This window comes from Ochotona princeps, chromosome 18 (genome assembly GCF_030435755.1).
Source record: "Ochotona princeps isolate mOchPri1 chromosome 18, mOchPri1.hap1, whole genome shotgun sequence".
Taxonomy (NCBI): domain Eukaryota; kingdom Metazoa; phylum Chordata; class Mammalia; order Lagomorpha; family Ochotonidae; genus Ochotona; species Ochotona princeps.
In genome coordinates this window covers 22,175,675-22,195,450 of record NC_080849.1, presented here as the reverse complement: position 1 = coordinate 22,195,450, position 19,776 = coordinate 22,175,675, and the positions used below count along the sequence as shown (strand labels likewise).

At 42.7% G+C, this 19,776-nt stretch overlaps 1 protein-coding gene across 2 annotated transcripts in view; it reads right to left on the bottom strand.

Moving 5' to 3' along the window:
• The window catches only part of EPG5 (ectopic P-granules 5 autophagy tethering factor), a 91,703-nt gene that overhangs the window by 21,334 nt on the left and 50,593 nt on the right, over positions 1 to 19,776 (bottom strand). For both annotated transcript variants that reach the window (XM_058677150.1, XM_058677151.1), the window contains exons 26-31: positions 17,665 to 17,836; positions 16,748 to 16,910; positions 7,801 to 7,943; positions 5,874 to 6,030; positions 1,398 to 1,592; positions 412 to 625 (exon numbers count right to left, since the gene is read on the bottom strand). In XM_058677150.1, coding sequence (XP_058533133.1) covers positions 412 to 625; positions 1,398 to 1,592; positions 5,874 to 6,030; positions 7,801 to 7,943; positions 16,748 to 16,910; positions 17,665 to 17,836 — 1,044 coding nt within the window. The remainder of the gene's footprint in view (positions 1 to 411; positions 626 to 1,397; positions 1,593 to 5,873; positions 6,031 to 7,800; positions 7,944 to 16,747; positions 16,911 to 17,664; positions 17,837 to 19,776) is intronic.

Below are 19,776 nucleotides of genomic sequence, written 5' to 3'. Positions count from 1 at the left end.
ATATCCACTACTATGAACTACTGAGGAAGCAACTCAATACTGCCAAAAGATCCCTTCCCTCCCTGGCCAGACATGTCATCTATGGAGTACGCAGGTCCTTTCCCATCAGCCACACTTCAGGACAACAGCAAAGTCCAGGCAGGGTCGGGGGCATGAATGTGGGCTCCAAGAGCAAAGACTAAGTACCGCCTTGCCCCATCAGGGCCCATTCTAATACTGGGGACAGAAAGGACCACTCTGACAGACCCCAATTTTTGAGCCGGTGTTCACCAAGCCCCTTAGGTTATGAATAGAAACTCTCAATTTCTGTATTCATACTGCTTTTACACTTTTGGGTGGCTTCCACAGGATGACCAGCATGACAGTGAAGACTCACAGGGATGGAGTTAGGAATTAAAGGAAGGTACTTACTTTGCATCAGCAGCCTGAGAATGTCACTGTAGTGGTCAGGGAACTGGTAGAGCAGGAGGTAGGTCCAGTGCTTACAGAAAAGATTGAATGGCATCAAAATGTCTTCTTCTGGTTCAAGGCCCCAGGCAGTTAGTGCCAAATGAATGGCCTCCAGTAGCCGGGTACGATCAGACAGAGGAGGTTTCGTGGTGTTTAACCATTGCTTCAGATCAAACTAAACGGAGAAGAAACAAGAAGCAGTCTTACTCACACTAGAACACTCAAGCAGAGAGAGCACCATGCAAACTTACCTAAAATTCACAAATCTACAAAAACTACATTCACATGCAACTACATAAAATGTCACAAAGGAAGTCAAGAGTCTATCAGTTCCCTATCTCAGTTCACAAAAATTCAGATTGTTAAATCACAAACTATAAAACACATTCCCCTCCATTACAAACCAAAATCAGCCTCTAATCCCTAAAATAAATGCCAAGATTGTATTACTTCATAAATGTCAGAACAATATAATTGATGGAAAAATAGCTATTATCTCTGAAATTGTCATCAAGTTAAATAAATTCACTGCCTTGGTCTAACAGTTAATATTCTATTCAAAGTAAGGACAAGGTAATTTGCTTAGTGCTCAGATCTGGCTTATTCTAAGCACGACAGACTCTAAAATAACTCACTTATCAAACACAAGCTTAATAAATTCAGGATAAATTTTAAAATGTACTGTACTGAACTACCATTTTTTTCACATTTCTGCAGCTTTGAAAGATGGCTTGGGTACAAGGCTGTTTTCATACCGTGTGGATAAGAGTAACACCATCTCACCTGACAGAGCCAATACCCCACCCCCCACAAAGGAACAAAGCACATCTGAAAAGCAGGCCAAATGCGAAAAAGGCCTCTCAGTGGATGGGCTCTCCTTTTCCATGGGATGGGAAATACCCATCGTTTCTCCAGTTCAATAACATCAGCACTGAATTGCATCTCACCTTGGTTAGCAGCATGAAAATCACATCACTGTTGTCCTCACTTAGGAACCGCACCACCTTCTCATAGAGCTGTATAAACTCGGCAGGTGCAGCATTGGGAGAGAAGAACGGGGACAAGAGGGAGCAGAGCCTTCTGTTCTTCAGAATGGTCGCAAGTACTTTCCTGCACTCTGATTTAGTGCCACTGATAAACACCTGGAAAAGCAGAGATAGTCATAAAATTCTCTCCCTTCCTCAATATTTATGTAAGCCAAGTTTTAATTAAGTGAATAGAACTTTCTCACAACTTTTTCTGAACAGAAGTGTGAAAATTGTCAAAAGATACTTCAGCCATCACTTCTAATGGAGGCAATGTTACAAAGTATGGATAATCAATCCCCTGCTAGGCTGCAGATTCTGCTGCCAAGCACGAGAGCCAGGGCTGAGAGCAGACTCAGGCTAGAAAAGGCAACAGCATCATTGGCACTTGTATGGGCCGAGTCTGAAGACAGGGGTGGGCCAAGCTAAGCCACAGCACACACAGGTGTGCACAAGAGCCAGATGGAATATGTGATGGGCTAGACTATCACAGCGTATGACACAACACACAAAACCTGGGGTTGGGTCTAGTAAGGGTTTTGCGAGTTGCCCCAACTGAGCCAAGGTACCAGCTGGAATGCGTAAGGACTGGACCTGTGTAACCTGGGCTGGGCTAGGTAGCAGCACCTATTAGTTTACATGACACATGGGGTTAGAGGTAAAACTGACAAGGCAGCTGCTTCAACCAGTATGTGCATTGGCTAGTCAAGTGACAGACTGAACCTGACCCTGCACTGGCACACATTAGAGTCAAGTCTGAGGTACCCCCAGGCAAAGTTTCTTGGGGAACTCTCCAACTAGACACCTGGACTCAAATCCCAGCTACAGAGAACAAAAGTCACGATGTGTGGTCCAACACTGTAGTGCACATATTAGGACTGGACCTCCTCTGCTGCTGATGCCTGTGCAGTGGGCAGCATGCCCAGATGCACAGAGAGTACATAACAGCCAGCATATCTAGGTCAGCAGAAGACACTGACTGTCGTGTCAGAGAAGGGAGACATGACTGGTTGGACTACTCTCCTGGATAAACTTGACAGCCAACGTCTGGGCCTGTGGATGCACTAACACGGACTTGGTCAGCCAACAGACTTTGGAAAGATTTCTTCAACCCTGGCACAATGAAACCAGTAACACCTCAGAACTATCAAAACCACTCAAGTAACACCCTCAGAACATTCTTCCCCACATCAGCATCTCTGAAGCATCATCAAATTACTACCCCCACATCCCCGGGTGCTGATGTAGTTTGACAACAAGGAGCTATTCCTTCCTCTTAAGCCCTGTGAACACAGGAGAAAAAAAGAACCGAAAAATTTGTCCCCAAAGCCTTCCTCCATATCTCAACCCTGTACAACTTAGAGTCCCATATAGGCAAGCATTCTTCTCAACTATGTAAACAATATAAAAGTTAAATAGGGCCCAGTGCATTGACTCAGTGGCTAAATTCTCACCTTGCACACTCAGGTTACTATATGTGCACCGCTCCATGTCCCAGCTGCTTCACTTTCCATCCAGCTCCCTGCTTATTGCCTGGGAGAGCAGCGGCAGTGGGGGCGGGGTGAGTAGCCCACAGCCTTGGGACCCTGCACCTGCATGGGAGACCCAGAAGAAGCTCCTGGCTTTGGATCGGCTTCACTCCAGCCATTGCACCCACTTGGGGAGTGGATGACAGAGATTTTTCTATTGGTCTTTCCTTTCTGTGAATCTGCCTTTCTAATAAAAATAAATAAATATTTTAAAATAATAATAATAAATAAAAATAACATGAATTTTTTAAAAGTATGGATAATCAATTAATCTGATTTGGACAAGCCACATGCAGAAAACTCAAGTTAACTATACTATCCAACATTTACAGGATTACTGGAGAGCAGCCAGCTTATGGTATGGCAGATCAAGCTGTTACTTGTGATCCCAGCATCTCAGATTGCACACCCAGTTCCAGTCCTTGCTGATCTGCTTCAGATCCAGCTCCATGTTAACGTGCCTGGGAAAACGGCAGGTGACAGCCCAAGGATCTGGGACCTTACTATCCCAGTGGGCAATTCAGACTGAGCTTCCAGCTCCTGTGTCTGCCTGGCCAGTCCTGCCTGCTGTGGCCATGAGAAGAATGAGCCAGCACGCAAAGATCCTCCTCTGTGTCTCTCCTTCTCTATCACTCTGTCTTTCAAACATATACATACTACATAAGTATATGAACTTTTTTTAAAAATTATTTAAAGCAATAGGGTAATTTACAACATGACTGCCATGATTACTACACCGATTCTGCATTAAGAAAATAAAATCTTTAGGTTACAGGTTTATTATAATATGCCTGTAATATCTAAAAATAACAATTACTGTCAATGCTGATCAAGACACAGAGAATAATAAACATCTCTGGGCTAGCAGACATAAGTGCAAAGTTGCTAGGAGGGGAGTGTGACAATACTTAGAAGCGGCTATCACACACACACCAAATATATGGTATTTATACATCAAATCCTTCTGACACGGCAATCATATTTCTTGGAAATCATCCTAAAGAAAACAGCCCAAAAAACTTCACAAAGGTACACAAGAATAGTTGTCTCAGCCTTATAACTACCCATCAAAACACTGTATCCAGAGAACACTGGATCGGTACACTACAACACATCTGTACCACAGGATATTCTATGTAGACATTCAATTTCTTTTTTTTTTTTTAAGATTTATTCATTTTATTACAGCCAGATATACACAGAGGAGAGACAGAGAGGAAGATCTTCCATCCGATGATTCACTCCCCAAGTGAGCCACAACGGGCCGGTGCGCGCCGATCCAGAGCCGGGAACCTGGAACCTCTTCCGGGTCTCCCACGCGGGTGCAGGGTCCCAATGCATTGGGCCGTCCTCAACTGCTTACCCAGGCCACAGGCAGGGAGCTGGATGGGAAGTGGAGCTGCCAGGATTAGAACCGGCGCCCATAAGGGATCCCGGGGCTTTCAAGGCGAGGACTTTAGCCGCTAGGCCACGTTGCCGGGCCCAGACATTCAATTTCATGGTGTAGGTCTGTTTTTATTAAAAAGAAGTGATGTCTAGGGCCCGGCGCAGTAGCACAGCGCTAAAGTCCTCGCCTTGAATGCGCAGGGATCCCATATGGGCACCGATTCTAATCCCGGCAGCCCCACTTCCCATACAGCTCCCTACTTGTGGCCTGGGAAAACAGTCGAGGATGGCCCAAAACCTTTGGGCCCTGCATTCACGTGGGAGACCTAGAAGAAGTTCCTGGTTTCAGATCAGCACAGTTGCGGCCGTTGCAGTCGCTTGGGGAGTGAATCAATGGACAGAAGATCTTCCTCTCCTCCTCTCTGTATATCTGCCTTTCCAATAAAAATTTAAAAAATCTTTAAAAAAAAGAAGTGATGTGTAAAAGATGATTTAAATGAAAAAGGAAGTTATAAAAACAGTATGTGACCACTTTTAAGTGTATCTACATTTATTCGGATACATACATACATCTAGTCAGATGTGTATATGTAGACATAAATGAGAAATGATATCTATCATATATACTAGAGTAATGATACATATCATCTATATAAGAATGATACATTATGTTAACATATACACTCAAGACCAGCTATAATTTTTAAAAAGTTGCCTATGTAATTAGCATCCCCAGTTAAGGATTAAGGGAAATTTTTATTTTAACTTTCTATACCAGCTGTACTGCTTATAATAGGTATGTGTTAATTTTCATGATCGGGGGAAAAAATTTTAGGAAAAAATCTATTAAAAGATTGTCTGGGTATCAATTTTTCCTAAGTAGTCAAGAAATAAGTACTTGTTCAGTTAAACCTTGACATATTTTTCAAACAAGTGTCTTTCTTTTTTTTATGATACAGTGCATAAATTTGCATGGGTACTTTGTCCTTGCCCTTGTTATATATACATACAGCTAAGTGTCAGCCAAGTAGGCAAATGAATGTTGGAGAGTAGCAACGGGAAGGCAGCCATGATAAGGCGAATGAGCTCTGAGTGTGGTCAGGAGATGAGATCCCATTTCAGCTCCACCACTCCCAAGCTCTACTCCTTGAACCTGTCACTTAACCTTTCATAGCCACTCTGAGAATGAGATAAAATAATGAACTGGAAAATATTTTATAAATGATAACGAACTTCAGCACAGCACCAACAATGTATGATAGAATCAGGCATTGCCTCAGATCTTCAATATGAACAATCTCTCTAATCTGAAGAGGAAAAATCTATGCCAACATCTTTGAAAGGCACCAATTCCCAAGGACACTGACTTACATAAACCACAGACTCGAACTGTAAGTCTGAAGTCAGTGCTGACGATATTTAACGGAGACCCCGCAGGGCCTCGTTGTATCTGAACAAGGCCGAGAACACAGAATAAGCTTACCTGCCCCAGGATGTCGATGCATGAAGTGAAGAACTGCCTCGTGGGAGGATGACGCTGTGTCTCCTCACTGACATAATCCACAACCATGAAGAAAAGGCTAATGCCGACCTGCTGAACCCCAAGTGTGGGCTGCAGCTTGTAGGCATTCACCAGGGCCCTGTGGGAAAACGTGGGTGTGACCGTGAGTCCATCCTCACAAGTGTGTAACATTTTCATGTCCCAGCTAACATCCCTAAGGGACCTCCCTCAATAGCCCTAAGAAATTGTCACTTCAGACATGTTTCCAGGGGCAGATATGTATCTTCCAACTTTTAACTACTGCCAATACACAGCAATGAATGTATGCATCATTATTAAAAACAAGAAACTTATAAAAGGACTAATAAACATTTTTACTTTTCAAATTTTTACTAAAATTTTCCACATTTTTCTTTAGCATTTTATATTCTTTATATGATACATAAATTTAGACACGAGAACCTTGGAACTAGCATAAAGTCTCTGCCTACAATGCCAACAGCCCACTTGGGCACCAGTTTCAAGTCCCAGCTGCTCCACTTCCAACTCAGCTGCTAGAGACCTGGGCAGAGCAGCTAGCATGGCCCCAGTACTTAGGCTATTGGCAATCTCGGGGGAGACCTGGCTCCTGGCTCCTTTTTCGGCCTGGTTCAGCCCTGGTTGGTGCAGCCTTCTGGAGAATGAATGAGCAGATACAAGACCTCGATCCCACCCTCCCTCTCTCTCACTGTAACTAATTCTTAAAATTTTCAAATAAATAAATCTTTTAAAAAGTTCTTTTAAAGCAAGAGCCCTGGTTTCTCTAAATTTCAAGATTTGAAACACTGACCACGATTGAAGAAAAAAATTTTTTTCATTTATTTTATTTTTATTTGAAAGGAAAAGTTAGAAACAGAAGGACAGACAGACAGAGGCTTTTCATCCCCCGGTTCAGTCTCCCAAAATAGTTGAAGTGGCCAGAGCAGAGTCAATATGAAGTCGGGAGCCAAGAGCCTCCTCTGGGTCTCCTACACAGCTGCAGGAGTCCCAAGGGCCATCCTTCACTGCTTTCCCAGGCAAGCTGGATCAGAAGTGGAGCAGCCGGAATGAGAACAGGTGCCCATATGGAGTGCCAGCAGTGTAGGCAAAGGCTTAGCCTACTATGCAATGGCCCTGGCCCTGAGTATCATGCTAGAATAAAAATAACCAAAATTCTTACACTTCTAGTTCCTTTTCCAGTAAAATAAACTTCAACCTCTTGCTCAATCAAGAGCAAACTCAGAACCCAACTCCTTAAAGAAGTCAATGTCCCTACCAAACACCCTCTGTAACCAAATGTAGAGTCATTCAAAGAAGAAGGCAGAGAACTGACCTCTCTGATCCCAAGCCACACTCTGGGATTATGGACACATGGTTGGTGTGACTAGGCCAGGTGCTCTGGCAGGAAACCCTAACGGTCAACTGCAGGTTCACAACTACCCTTGGCAGCCCTAGCTCCCCAAAGCAACTGTGTGATGAACTCTGTTCAGTAATCAAGCTGACAATGGTAACTGCCCAGGTAAATAAGGCTTTAATACAAAACTGAAAATCTGACTGTATTTCAACATACTGAATCAACTCATAACTCAGAAAGCCAACACTTTCTACAAGAATTCTATGTTTGGTGGCCATAAAATCTCTGCCATCACATCCAACTCTGTCATTAAAGCTTAAAACACTTAGACATTATAAATAAATGTGAATGAATGCATGTTCCAATAAAGCTTTATTTGTTTAAAAAAAAAATGAAGAGCAAGCCAGGTTTGGCTGAAAGGCCACAGCATGCTGATCTTGGCACTAATTTAATTAGCACATGTCCAAGAGAGAAGTCGCATTTATGACCAGTATTCAGAACAAAAATTATATTTTAAGTGACAGCATCAAAACTTACGTGATGAGGTTCTCTGCGTGCACAGCAGCTTCGACCACATTAAGCGATGGCGGCTTTGATGCTTCTGCTTGCAACTGCTTCACTTCTTTTCGCAAAACCTGGAGCTGTTGGCTAACCGCTTCATTCTTACACATGCCTTCAAACTAACAAAGATTAAAGGGTTAATGGACTTCCCCACTCTATCTACTTCTAGAACAAGTTTTTTGCCACACATATGCTGAGCATGTGGCAAAGACAAGCAGTATTACAATCAGTTTTGTAATTTAACACAAAACCATGGGCTGAAGCTGGAAATGATGGGAAATATCCTGTCAAGACAACACTCAAAAACTACCAGGCTTTCACAAAGAATCAAACTTAAATAAAACCATTTTTAAAAAACTTTACGTCCAAATAAACTGATAAGATCTGGAATTAATTTATCAATGATTCAAAGTCTTTTGCAAGATAATTCCTCTTCCACTTTATGTTTTGACTCCTTAAATCTTCATCAAACAGACGCAGTGTCTCACATCATGGATGCTTTTCTTACAGCACATCACTTCACCGACCACCACCCCACACAATTTTCCTCATCCCAGTACACGAGTGCACACACACACACACGGTCTTCTAGTACAAACACTTGGGCCACATATGTGCCTGACTCAAAAAAAAAAAAAAAAAAAAAAAGGAAAACAGATTGTTAACAAACAACAAAATAACAAGGAAAGTGCTCAAAGTCACCTCCATGCCCAGGAAAAGGCAACCGACTAACTCAGTGACTACTGAAGATTAGTCTTTGATGAAATTTTTAATGGTTTTTAGAAAATTTATGAAAATGAAAAGAAGTTATTGTGCTATAAAACACACACACACAACCCCAGGGCCTAGCACGGTAGCCTAACGGCTAATGTCCTTGCCTTACAGGCACCAATGGACACTGGTTCGTGTGCTGGCTGCTCCACTTCCTATCCAGCTCCCTGATTGTGACCTGGGAAAGCAGTCGAGAATGGCACAAAGCCTTGGGACCCTGCACCCATGTGGGAGACCTGGAAGAAGTTCCTGGCTCCTAGCTTCAGATGAGCTCAGCTCTGTCCATTGCAGGAACTTGGGGAGTGAACCGGTGGGCAGAAAATCTTTCTCTCTCTCCTTTGTAAGGCTGACTTTCCAATAAAAATAAATAAAATCTTTAAAACAAATAAACAAAAACATCTAAATTTAAAATCTGACTTCTTTTTAAGATGATATCTTTCCCATTGGAGAAGTTGTCATCACACCCTTCTCTTAACTGGCAATCACTTACATACTGACCAGTTTTATTTGTGTTCATTTAATGTCCCTTTCTGAATGTGGACAGATGCAAAGGAAAGAAGAGGACACTTAAAACCCAAGTTACCACACAAAAAACCACCATGACAGCTATGGAGGACAGAGACAGAAAGGAGGCCACCTGAACAGGAAATGCCGGGACAAGACTAAAGCCACTTTTTTTTTGAAAGCTGAACTCTAAACCAACTACCCAGGACAGCAGACATTAAACAAAGTCAATCCATTTGGGAAAGTTTGGATATGTTTACCAAAAGAAAAAAATCCTTAAACTATTGTCACTTTCTAGTCTATTTTGACCACTGTTCCCACGGCTGTTCAGTTTTCTTTCTACTGGAACAGAGATGAGAGAAATTGAATGACTCCCACCTCATAAAAACAAGAAGTTATAGACAATAGAACACCACCATACAGAGGAAACTCCTCCATTTGGATCATTTTAAGCAGACAAAGAAATTAAATAAATGTCCTTCAGCAAGGCTTACAGTAATACGAGGCCCAGCTGTTATTTCTAGAAATGAACAAATATTTCACATCACAATAAATCCTGTGACTAACAAGCATGCTGAAGTACAACAAAGGGAACCCAACTGTAAATCAACCCATTTCCTCAGGGGGCATCACCGAATTTTTAAAGGCATTTATTAGAATGGGAGAATACAGAACAGCAATTTTTCCCTCTCATAAAATATATTTGGCTTTTGTGTGTCCCAAACAAACCACACACAGTTCAAACAAGTTGCCAACAGCTGGAAATTTCCAGGACTTTGCTTCTCAGGAAATTCTTATAAATGAGCCATTTAAAACTATATTTAAAATATAAAACTATGTTTCATGAAGCTCATTTTTAAATGTGAATCCCATACAGAACGTTTGGTTAGAATCATGCATTCTGTAACCACTGACAAGAAGGTAATACCATCACAAAGACATAGCCATGGAATGCATGCTCAATTAAATGAGCCTTGACTGTCATGATCAGAATCACTTCAGAAAGAGGAGGTCAAGCAGCTAAAGAAAAATGGCACATTAATATTGAATGGGAAGAGTGTGGGCTTGAATCTGGATGGACGCAGGTTTGAACCGTGACTGAGTTACTTGGCAAGTCTCTTTGCATCTCTGGATCTGTTTCTCTAACACAACCTCACTGCAGAAGACCTAATATAAAGCAAAGCATCTGACATGTGAAAGTATCTAAGCAAGCGAGAAAGTGCTTGAAAATGGGCTGGCAGAGAAAGTGAATTACTGCAACAACCCAACAAATCAACCTGTACTGATTCCCAAGACCACATGCGTAGTAAACACATACTAAGACTGCTCATTTCGAGCAGGAAAGTTACAACATGCACGTCTTCCACAAAACACATCAACAACATCCCTATAATTTGTGAAGGATATAAATCTAGTTGCTCATTCCTTCAAAATCATATTTCTATGGCACTGATCACTCAAGGCATTCATAACATAAATGTGAATTAAAGTCCTTGAACTCAAAACTCAAAATCTAGCACCAGCCATAGAACCAATAATAACGCTAGCTGTAACAATGATTGGTATCTTCCATGCACTCACTCAAGAATATCCACTACACACTAAAAGCCATGCTAGCATGTACAGGTATTCAAACAGGTAAGAACAGAAGCTGTATTCTCAGAATTCAGTCTGGTGGTGGGTAAGGGACAGGCAGAAAAGCAAGTGATTATAGCAGCTCTTATGTAAAAGCTGCAACAAAGTCAAGAAGGGAAGTATAGACTGAACCAAGCCTTTAAGGCAAAGCAGGCTGTCAAAAACAGATGAGAGAACAAAAACAGCATACACACAAGAACAAAAGTATGAATGCATATGTTTTACTTGTGGAACGCAGGAAGTCTACGTAATAAAAATTGAATGCATGGTAGAAGGGAGAGATGTAAGTTATGCTGCTAGACAAAGATCAAGAACAGATCAGGAAGGCCCCAAGAGTTCTATTCCTTCTACATATCTGACAGCAAATGCAGAATTTTACCTAGACATGTTATCAGGCCTGTGTTTATGGTAAGAGAAGAAGAGAAAATGGCCTAGACAAAGAAAGACTACAGACACAAAGTCTATTGCCATAGTTTGGGGGAGAAATGAAGTGGGCCTATCTTGACAAACAGTATAAGAGGCAATAAGAAGGAAATCAATTTGACGCCATTCCAAAGGCAAAGCAGTATTTCACTGGAAGCAATTACAAGGAAACTATGCACATGAGGTCGAACAGAAGGTACAATAAAGCAAAGATACTGGGCCAGGAGTCATGGCATACTACGACAGGATTCCACCTTCAGTGCCAACATCCCACATGAATACTGGTTTTAGCCTTGGCTTCTCCACCTCCCATCCAGCTCCTTGTTCATGTCCCAGGAAAGTAGCAAAAGACGTCCCAAGTCCTTGGGCCCCTGCACCCATGTGGGACACCTGGGAGAGGCTCCTGGAGCCTGGCCTTGGACTGGCTGAACTCTAGCCATTGCAGCCATTTGAGGAATGAATCAGTGGGTAGATTTCTGTCTCTGTCTCTCCTTCTCTCTGTTACTCTGCTTTTCAAATAAAAATAAAATGAACAAAATCTTAAGGAAAATGAGGATACAGTGGTAGGCTTGCTTCAAGGGAGATGAGGTCATCCACCTGGGTTTACATGGCTTCAACTTAAAGTAAAATATTTGGTCTAACTGACCTGTACAGATATATGGCTAAATTTCATGGCAATATTAAGTTCCAACTCTCCTATACCTTGCTCTTGCCTAAAAATAAGCTAATCTCCAGTTGCCAAAGATACCAATAAGCAAGTACTCATCGGGATATTGTCAATTAGCAATTTATTATTTAACTTCTCTAAGAAATGTTATTTAAGTTTCAGACTATAAAAGCAGCCCACTGTCTTCATACATCCAATTCCCTTGTCACTGCATTATCAGAACGACTCTGCTTCGGTAGACATTACTGTTGATCCTGATCTCCAGGGTCATTAGTGGGGTTCTCAAGGCTCTGGATCTTTCAAATAGAACTGACTGTCAAGGAATTTGGCAAATGAGTAGAAAAGCTTCCAGCAGAAAACTAAAAAATGCCATCAGGGGCAGGTGCCATTAAGCCTAGCAGTTGAACATGCCCACTTCCCACAGTGGTGTGCCTGGTTCTACTCCTGGCTCCAGGCCCCTATCAATGCAGACCCTGGGATATAGCAGTGACGGATCAAGAATCAGAGTTCCTGGGGCCAGAACCTCAGAGCAGTGCACATAAGAAGTCTCTGCCCAGGCATTGGCATCCCCTAAGAGCGCCACTTCATGTCCCTGCTGCTCCACTTCTGATCCAGCTCCCTGAAAATGTGCCTGGGAAGGCAACAGAGAATGGCCCAAGGCCTGGGGCCTCTGCACTGTGCTCCCACATGGGAGACCCAGAAAGAAGAAAACTATAGTGAAAGTATATTGTAGGCCCAGCACAGTAGCCTAGTGGCCAAAGTTCTCGCCTTGCAAGCGTCAGGATCCCATACGCCGGTTTCAAACCCCAGCAGCCCCGCTTCCCATCCAGCTCCCTGTTTGTGGCCTGGGAAAGCAGTCAAGGATGGCCCCAAGCCTTGGGAACCTGCATTCATGTAGGAGACCTGGCAGAGGCTCCGGGCTCCTGGCTTCAGATCATCACAGCTCTGGCCATTGCGGCCACTTGGGTATTGAATCAATGGATAGAAGATTTTCCTCTGTGTCTCTCTCCCTCTCTGTATATCTGACTTTCCAATAAAAATCAATAAATGTTACCAAAAAAAGTATATTGCAAAAGGTGTACCATTTTATTATAGAATGAACAAAGCTAAAGAGTATAAACAAGACCTCAACTTAAGGGTCCAAACATCTAACACTGTCACTGGCCAGCTGAGAGTTAAGCTCCCTGGCCTGTCCGGTGGTATTTTCCACTTGCAGAACCCCAAGAGTAAACAGAAGGTCAGGTCAACAGACCTTAACTTGATTGTGACAATAAACATTTACAACTCTCTACAGAGCAATTAGAGTCAGAATTAGAAAAATATTTTTCTGTACTTCTCTCATTGTCATTTATAAAAATGTACCGTCATACAATTCCCTTCTCTACAAACAATTAATAGCCTGGTAATAACACACAATTCCAAAATATGGAAAATTACCACATTTGTAAAAACAGGTTTTTTTTAATACATCCTCCTGTTACTGTAATGGGAGACAAGTTCAGTATTTTTCTCTCCAACTCAAACTCCACCCTAAATTGTAAGCTTGTCTTCTAGCATTAATATGTTAGCAACTGATTCTTAAAGCACCTGTAATTAGATCTTGTTACAGCATTAGAAATGAGGGAAAAATACCCCAAGAGAAAGCACCAAGCCAAAGATAACTTAAAGAGTCTCCCATGTTTACAATAAAATGTAGGAACACAAATTGCTTATTTGGACTTACCGGACAAATTTCTTCACTTTAAATACATACAACAAAATGCTGTAAGTATGAAAGATTATTTCAGAGAAAACATTTGAGAGGTAACAGTCTCCTAAGGAAACCTATGATGAATATACCAGAATAGTTAAAAGGTGAATTTCAGGGAGAAAAAAAGGATTGCATCCTTTAACAGGATGTGGGGTGGGCCGTGCTGTCACTGGAAGGGGACAGAATTGGCAGGGCTGAACAAACCTTAACTCACAAGAAATAACAGAAATTAGGTTGGAGCACAGGTCATGCCAAGTAGGTCCTTGCACCAACTGATTTGCGTAAGACAGGGATGCTAAGCCACAGCATCTAAGGGGTCAGGACAAGAGAGGGGCTCTACCAAGTTGAATCAGAGCAACCACTGGCCTTCACAAGATCTAAGGCTGGGAATAGGCCCGGTTGGGCAGCTAAGGGGATACTCTAGCTGGGTTGAGTTTCCCACCAATGAGCGCATGGGCTGTAAATGGGGCTGCGTTCCAATCAGGGTACGAGTGTAATCCCACTTGGCACAAGTGTGGACTGGGAATGGAAGCACCAAGCCGGGCCAGACTCCAACACCATCTGGTGCTCTGCAGGACCAGGGGAAATGTATGACAGACTAGGCTAGGTCTCAGCTCTTACTCAACCATGTGTAAGCTGTATGGGGGTATGGAAGAGTTATGGCTGGGTTGAAACATCCAACAATAAGAACCAGATTGGGTTGAAGAAATGGACCCACTGGTATGCGCGAAACCCGGCACTGGGAGAGTTTCTGATGGAGGAGCCTGGGCAACTCCTCTGGCAGGACACAGTCCCTGCAGGTAAGCGCAAGAAGCACAATAGGAAACAGCCCAGAACAGGCTATGGAAATTATCCCACTGGTATACACATGGCATGGATTGGGGGCAGACCGGGCTGAACCTGTTCACATCACCCGCTGGTGAGTCCGAGCGCCAGAACAGAGTGTGGGTCGAGCCAGGTTCGGTTGCAACACATACTAGAACACAATAAGGAATGCCAAGGTGAGAAGAGCCGTACCAGATGTGGTTGTAGCGCCCAAACAGCACATGTGATAATCAGGGGGAGGAGGCAAAGTCGACAGGGGAATGTGGGCTCCCCTGCTGGACAACTACTTCCATTGGAAAGTGTGAGTCGGGATGGGGGCAGATCAGAATAGGCAGGACTGTAATACCTGTGGGCCTCATGTGGGCTAGATAAGGAAAGGGCCACGGTGGGCTGACTGTTTCGACTGGTGCAAGCAAAAACTAAAGTGGGTGAGAGTTGGTTGGGCTAGCCGCAGTACTAGCTGGCAGAGGCTGGCACTTGGAGCTAATTCTGTCAAGTCAAATGCCAGAACTACCTAGAGAGTGCATAATCTGGGAGTGAGTGTGGCCTAGAAGGGAAATAGTGGGCACCTTCCTCGGGGCTACCACCCTCACTGGACAGCATGAACACCAGGACAGGGGCAGGGGTGGCTGTAGAGAAGGACACCTGCCAGTAGGTGTGTGGGCTGGATAGTAGGTTGGTTGGGTTGAGCTGGGCTTCAATTCACATCGACATGTGCGAGAGCTAAATGGGATGTGGGACAGACTTGACAGGCCTGCGGTGCATACTGGCAAGCATGGGAACCAGGGTAGGGGGCAGAACTGGTGGGGGTTATGGGGAGTCGCCCCAACTAGGCTGCAGCTCCAACCGGTTTGAGGACCGAGTATGAAGTGGGCAGGATTGAACTGGACTACAACATCCATTGGTTCACGAGGAAGACAGGGCTGGAAACAGAACAAACCCAGCAATCTCAACGACCAGCATGTGCATAAGCTGATTAGTGTGACGGACGGTGTCGGACTCTGTACTAGCAAACTGGTGCAAGAATCAGGCCGGGATCATCTCAGATGAAGTTTCTTTGGAGATCCCTTCAACTGAACTGCTGATCTTAGAACCCCAACCATGAAGAGACTGTCAGCCAGTGGATTCTGAATAGGGTTCATTGCGATTGGAACTGAGAGATTGGCAGCAATCCAGAACTGATGAACTATCAAAACTGTATGAGCAGGACCCTCAGAGCATGCCTCCCGTTGGGGATCTGGGATGGGTGGGAGGTTGGGTGGGGCTTTTCCCTTTTGTTACTCCCTTAACCACAGATACAGGGAAAAATTATATTGGTGTGGAAACAATGGTATTACCCACTTTCACCCTGTAGCCCTTGGCCCTTTGTTCCCTAATCAACTAAGTAAGATTATTAAAAAAAAAAAAAAATATATATATATATATGTGTGTATATATATATATATATATACTAAAAAAAAGAAAAAAGGATTTATAGTGTGTAGACAATCAAGGATGGGCAAAAATAAATTTCTAAAAGTGAATTTCTAAAATTTCTAAAAACAAACAAGAGGGGGTTTTGGGTTTTTTTGTTTGTTTGGTTGGTTAGTTGGTTGGTTTTGTTTTGGTTTTGGTTTTTTTTGTGTGTGTGCAAATATAGGTGGTGACTATATTCTATATTTCTGTCCCAGCTCAGGGGACAGAAAGAGTAAAGTGCAGCCCCAAGCCTGCTCTGTTATGCTTCCCACCCAGAAAGCACAGACAGTAACAACCACCTCATCCGGTTGCTGTACGGATAAAATGAGGAACTTCTTAGACAAGGTCTGGCATGAAGTTCAGTGCCATTAATCTTGTTGCTCATACCACCTCTCCCTGAGGGTAAATTCCCCCTTGATCTATTCCCCAAACATGCCTCCCATTTCAGTTTTCGGGAATCTGTTGTCTGTAGTATTCAGCCAGTAGTCACTCACACCACATTTCCCAATGTGAATTCCCACCACCAATCCTCAAGAGTTGAAATACACAATCCAGCCACTGATACTATGGCTACTCCATTCCTTCTAATGAAATCCAAAACCCAGACAAAGATCAAAAACTTCTGAGGACCAGTTTAGGCTTCTCTGTCTAAAAATCTTCAATGATTCTGCTTTCCATTGAAGTTCTATTTGAGCATCTCTCTTGTAGGACTAAACTAGTGCTTATGGAAATGTGTGGTCAGATTTGCATGGGTTTCATTCTATATGCACTTTTTTTTCTAAATGGGACACAGATCACACATTATGCTTCTTAAAAGATTTTTTTAAGGACATGTCAATAACAGGGACTCAATTAAAATTATCTAAATCATGGAGAAATCTACACAATCTTACTTGAACTGTTACAACTGCTGCTCCTTGGCATTTCTTGCCGCTACTGCCTCTGCACTCCAAATGGAGGGTGGTCTGTTCTTCTCGATTAACATACTGCTTGGGCATCGTGTCCAAAAGTTCACCATCCAGGGCAACCTGCTGAGATTCTCGAAGAGCTGCAGTTCTGAAAAACACCATCAGGAATTAAAAAGAAAATCTTTGAAAAGGTTATATACAGTAATAAAAATCTTCTAGCTACTGCTAGCCAGCATTACAGCACAGCAAGTTCCAAGCATTCAACAGTAATGAAAGACAAAAGATGTGTTTGCCAAGACTGAATCAAACCCTCTCCCTGTCAGATAGGCTAATCATTAAGTTGAAAATGAAGAAAGCAGGACAACTTTTCAGTCAGTCCAACAGAGACTTCTCCACATACATTCCTTTTCATAAAATGGCAAACTAGAATCAAAACTTTTAACAGTTGATCATTCTATATCCAACATGTGACCTAAAAACACTAAATTTTCCCACATTTGATCAAGTGCCCATGTCAGTTTTTTTTTTTAATGGAGAATTAGACGGCAATATTCCTCTCTCTTTTCCCCCTATATACACACACAAACCTCAGTTTATACATCCTTTCCACATCATCTTTCTAGTATCAAAAGAAGTGAAAAGGAAATCTTAGTGGCACTCTAACATTCAAATGCCACCACAGAAAACACCTAAGACCAGTAGCACACGAGAGTGCTATCTAATTTTAATACAAAGTTAAAGGACTTGTCACAACCCAATCAAGTGAACCACACTATCTGGTCCAGTCTGGTCCAACTTAACTACACAGTGAAAATCCTGGTAGGCAAGCCATTCTAGGAACTACATGACTCAGGCTATCAAGGGTAACACGGGAACACGATGCTTGATGAGAAGGGTCTTACCTGGCCTGCTGTTGCAGCAGGTTCAGATCTGTGCGCACCAGCTGTGTGGCTTCTTTCTGACTCAGCAGCACAGCTGGAGAAATCACCGGCACAGGAGGCCTCACCGAAGGCAGGACGAGGGGAGGATGCGGATGCTCGTGCTTCTGCAAGTTACTCAAAATCCTCTCTTTGGCTGAAAGAAAATGAAGTCACATTTACGAATGATGGGTTCTAATGGGCAGTAACATACTAAATTAGGACAAAGCTCTGGCCTCTGACCTTCACAAGGAATGCCAGAGATCTCCAAAAGAATTTTTTAGCCCAAATAAATAAAACCATTTTTTTTTCTTATTGCTGTTACCTGAAAATTCCAGGAAGCATTCATAGGCATAAAAATGTTCTACCAGGAGCTGGGAGCTCAGGAACCTGTGATACAATTCAACAGAACCCCCATCCTCAAAAACCAGTCAAGCGGGAGAGCGCTAAGACTCCTGATCTTAAATTTCCAACAGCCTTGCACATGTGCTATGAAGTTTGGATCGGACATTACTGTAAAGGGGATCTAGCAAACAGCTTCTGTCTTAATAAGCTTGAGACAAAAAAGAATCCATCAGATGGACAATGGGCTGGACAAAAGAGGTAGATCTGGGGTGATCCAGGTGAGAATTCCTGCCACCATCCATACTAACTGCATAGGAATAGGAAGAGAAGACCAATAGACATTAAAATACAGGTAAGTCTGAAAAATTCTGAAATTAGGGCAAGTTTTGAATAGGAAGTATTTATAGAGTCCAAGTGAGTGACATGTGTCACAAAACTTTGCACTAGATTGCACAATATGCTAATTCAGCAAATTTAAATATTTGGTAGTTCTTTACATAGTACACAGCACAATAGGCATCTAATAAATTCCTATCTCCCTACCCTCTCACTTCATCACACAAGTATGGGCTGAAGAACACGACAAAAGACACCATTTGTGAAATGGAATTGAAAAGATATTCGTGCTTGCTTTCTCTCTTTTTCTCTGCCTCTCCCTTCCTCCCTCCTTCTCTTTTAAAAAGCCAGAATTATTTAGTAGGGATTAAGGGGAGGGCAGAAAGTCAGAAGGATTTTCCATATGCTGATTCGCTTTCCAAATGGCCACAAAAGTCAGGCCTGGCTCAGGTTAAAGACAGGAGCCAAGAACTTCACCCAGGTCTCCCATGTGGGTAACAGGGACCCAAACATTCAGACCATGTTCTGAGACTTTCTCAGGCAATTAAGGTGAGCTGGATCAGAAGTGGAGCAGTTGAGACTTGAACCAGCACCACATGGGACGCTGGCACTGCAGACAGATGCTTAGCCTGTGGACCACAGCACCTACCTCAAACACACAGAATTTCCATAAACTCTTTGAGGCATAACTCTACAGTTTTATGACCCATATTTTTTAAAGATTTAGTAATTAAGAACAATGTGTACTCAAATACTGTTTTTTATTTTGTTGTGAAATATGTCAATTTTCTGGATGGAGTTTCTGGCTCCTGGTCTCAGCCTGGCCCAGCCCAGGCTATTACAGTCAACTGGGAAATGAACCAGTGGACAGAAAATCTTTTTCCCTCTGTCTGTCTGTCATCTCTCATACACTACCTTTCAAAAAAAGTATCTTAAAGTTAAAAAAAAAAAAAAAAAAAAAACACCCTCAGGAATATCCATTTGAGTTTCAGATATAACGAAAGAGCTTATAAAAAAAAAAAGACTTCTGAATGCTAAAACTGAAAACCCCCAAAATAATTAGACTGAAACTTCTTGCAGTTTTTTATGTGGATTTAAATGTGTTTTTAGAGCTTCACAGGAAAAAAGGAAACACCAAGACAAGTGATCCTGTTCCAGCTCCTTTTCCACCAGGGACAGCTACTTGTGCCAGGACGGTCCATGAGGAATGACTAGAAAGTCTGTCCTGGCAGGTGTCCTCTGGCTGTCGGAGGCGAAGGTGAATGCAACAGCTCAAGCCCACACAGCCATGGTGAACATTTGGTGAGTGACACCTTTCTGAGAAGTCAGGAGTGGCAGCAGTCCTTGACAACTTCCAGGCCTCAGGAACTACCCTCTTCCAAACTTCTTCTATTTGAAAGAAAATCAATATCTTGT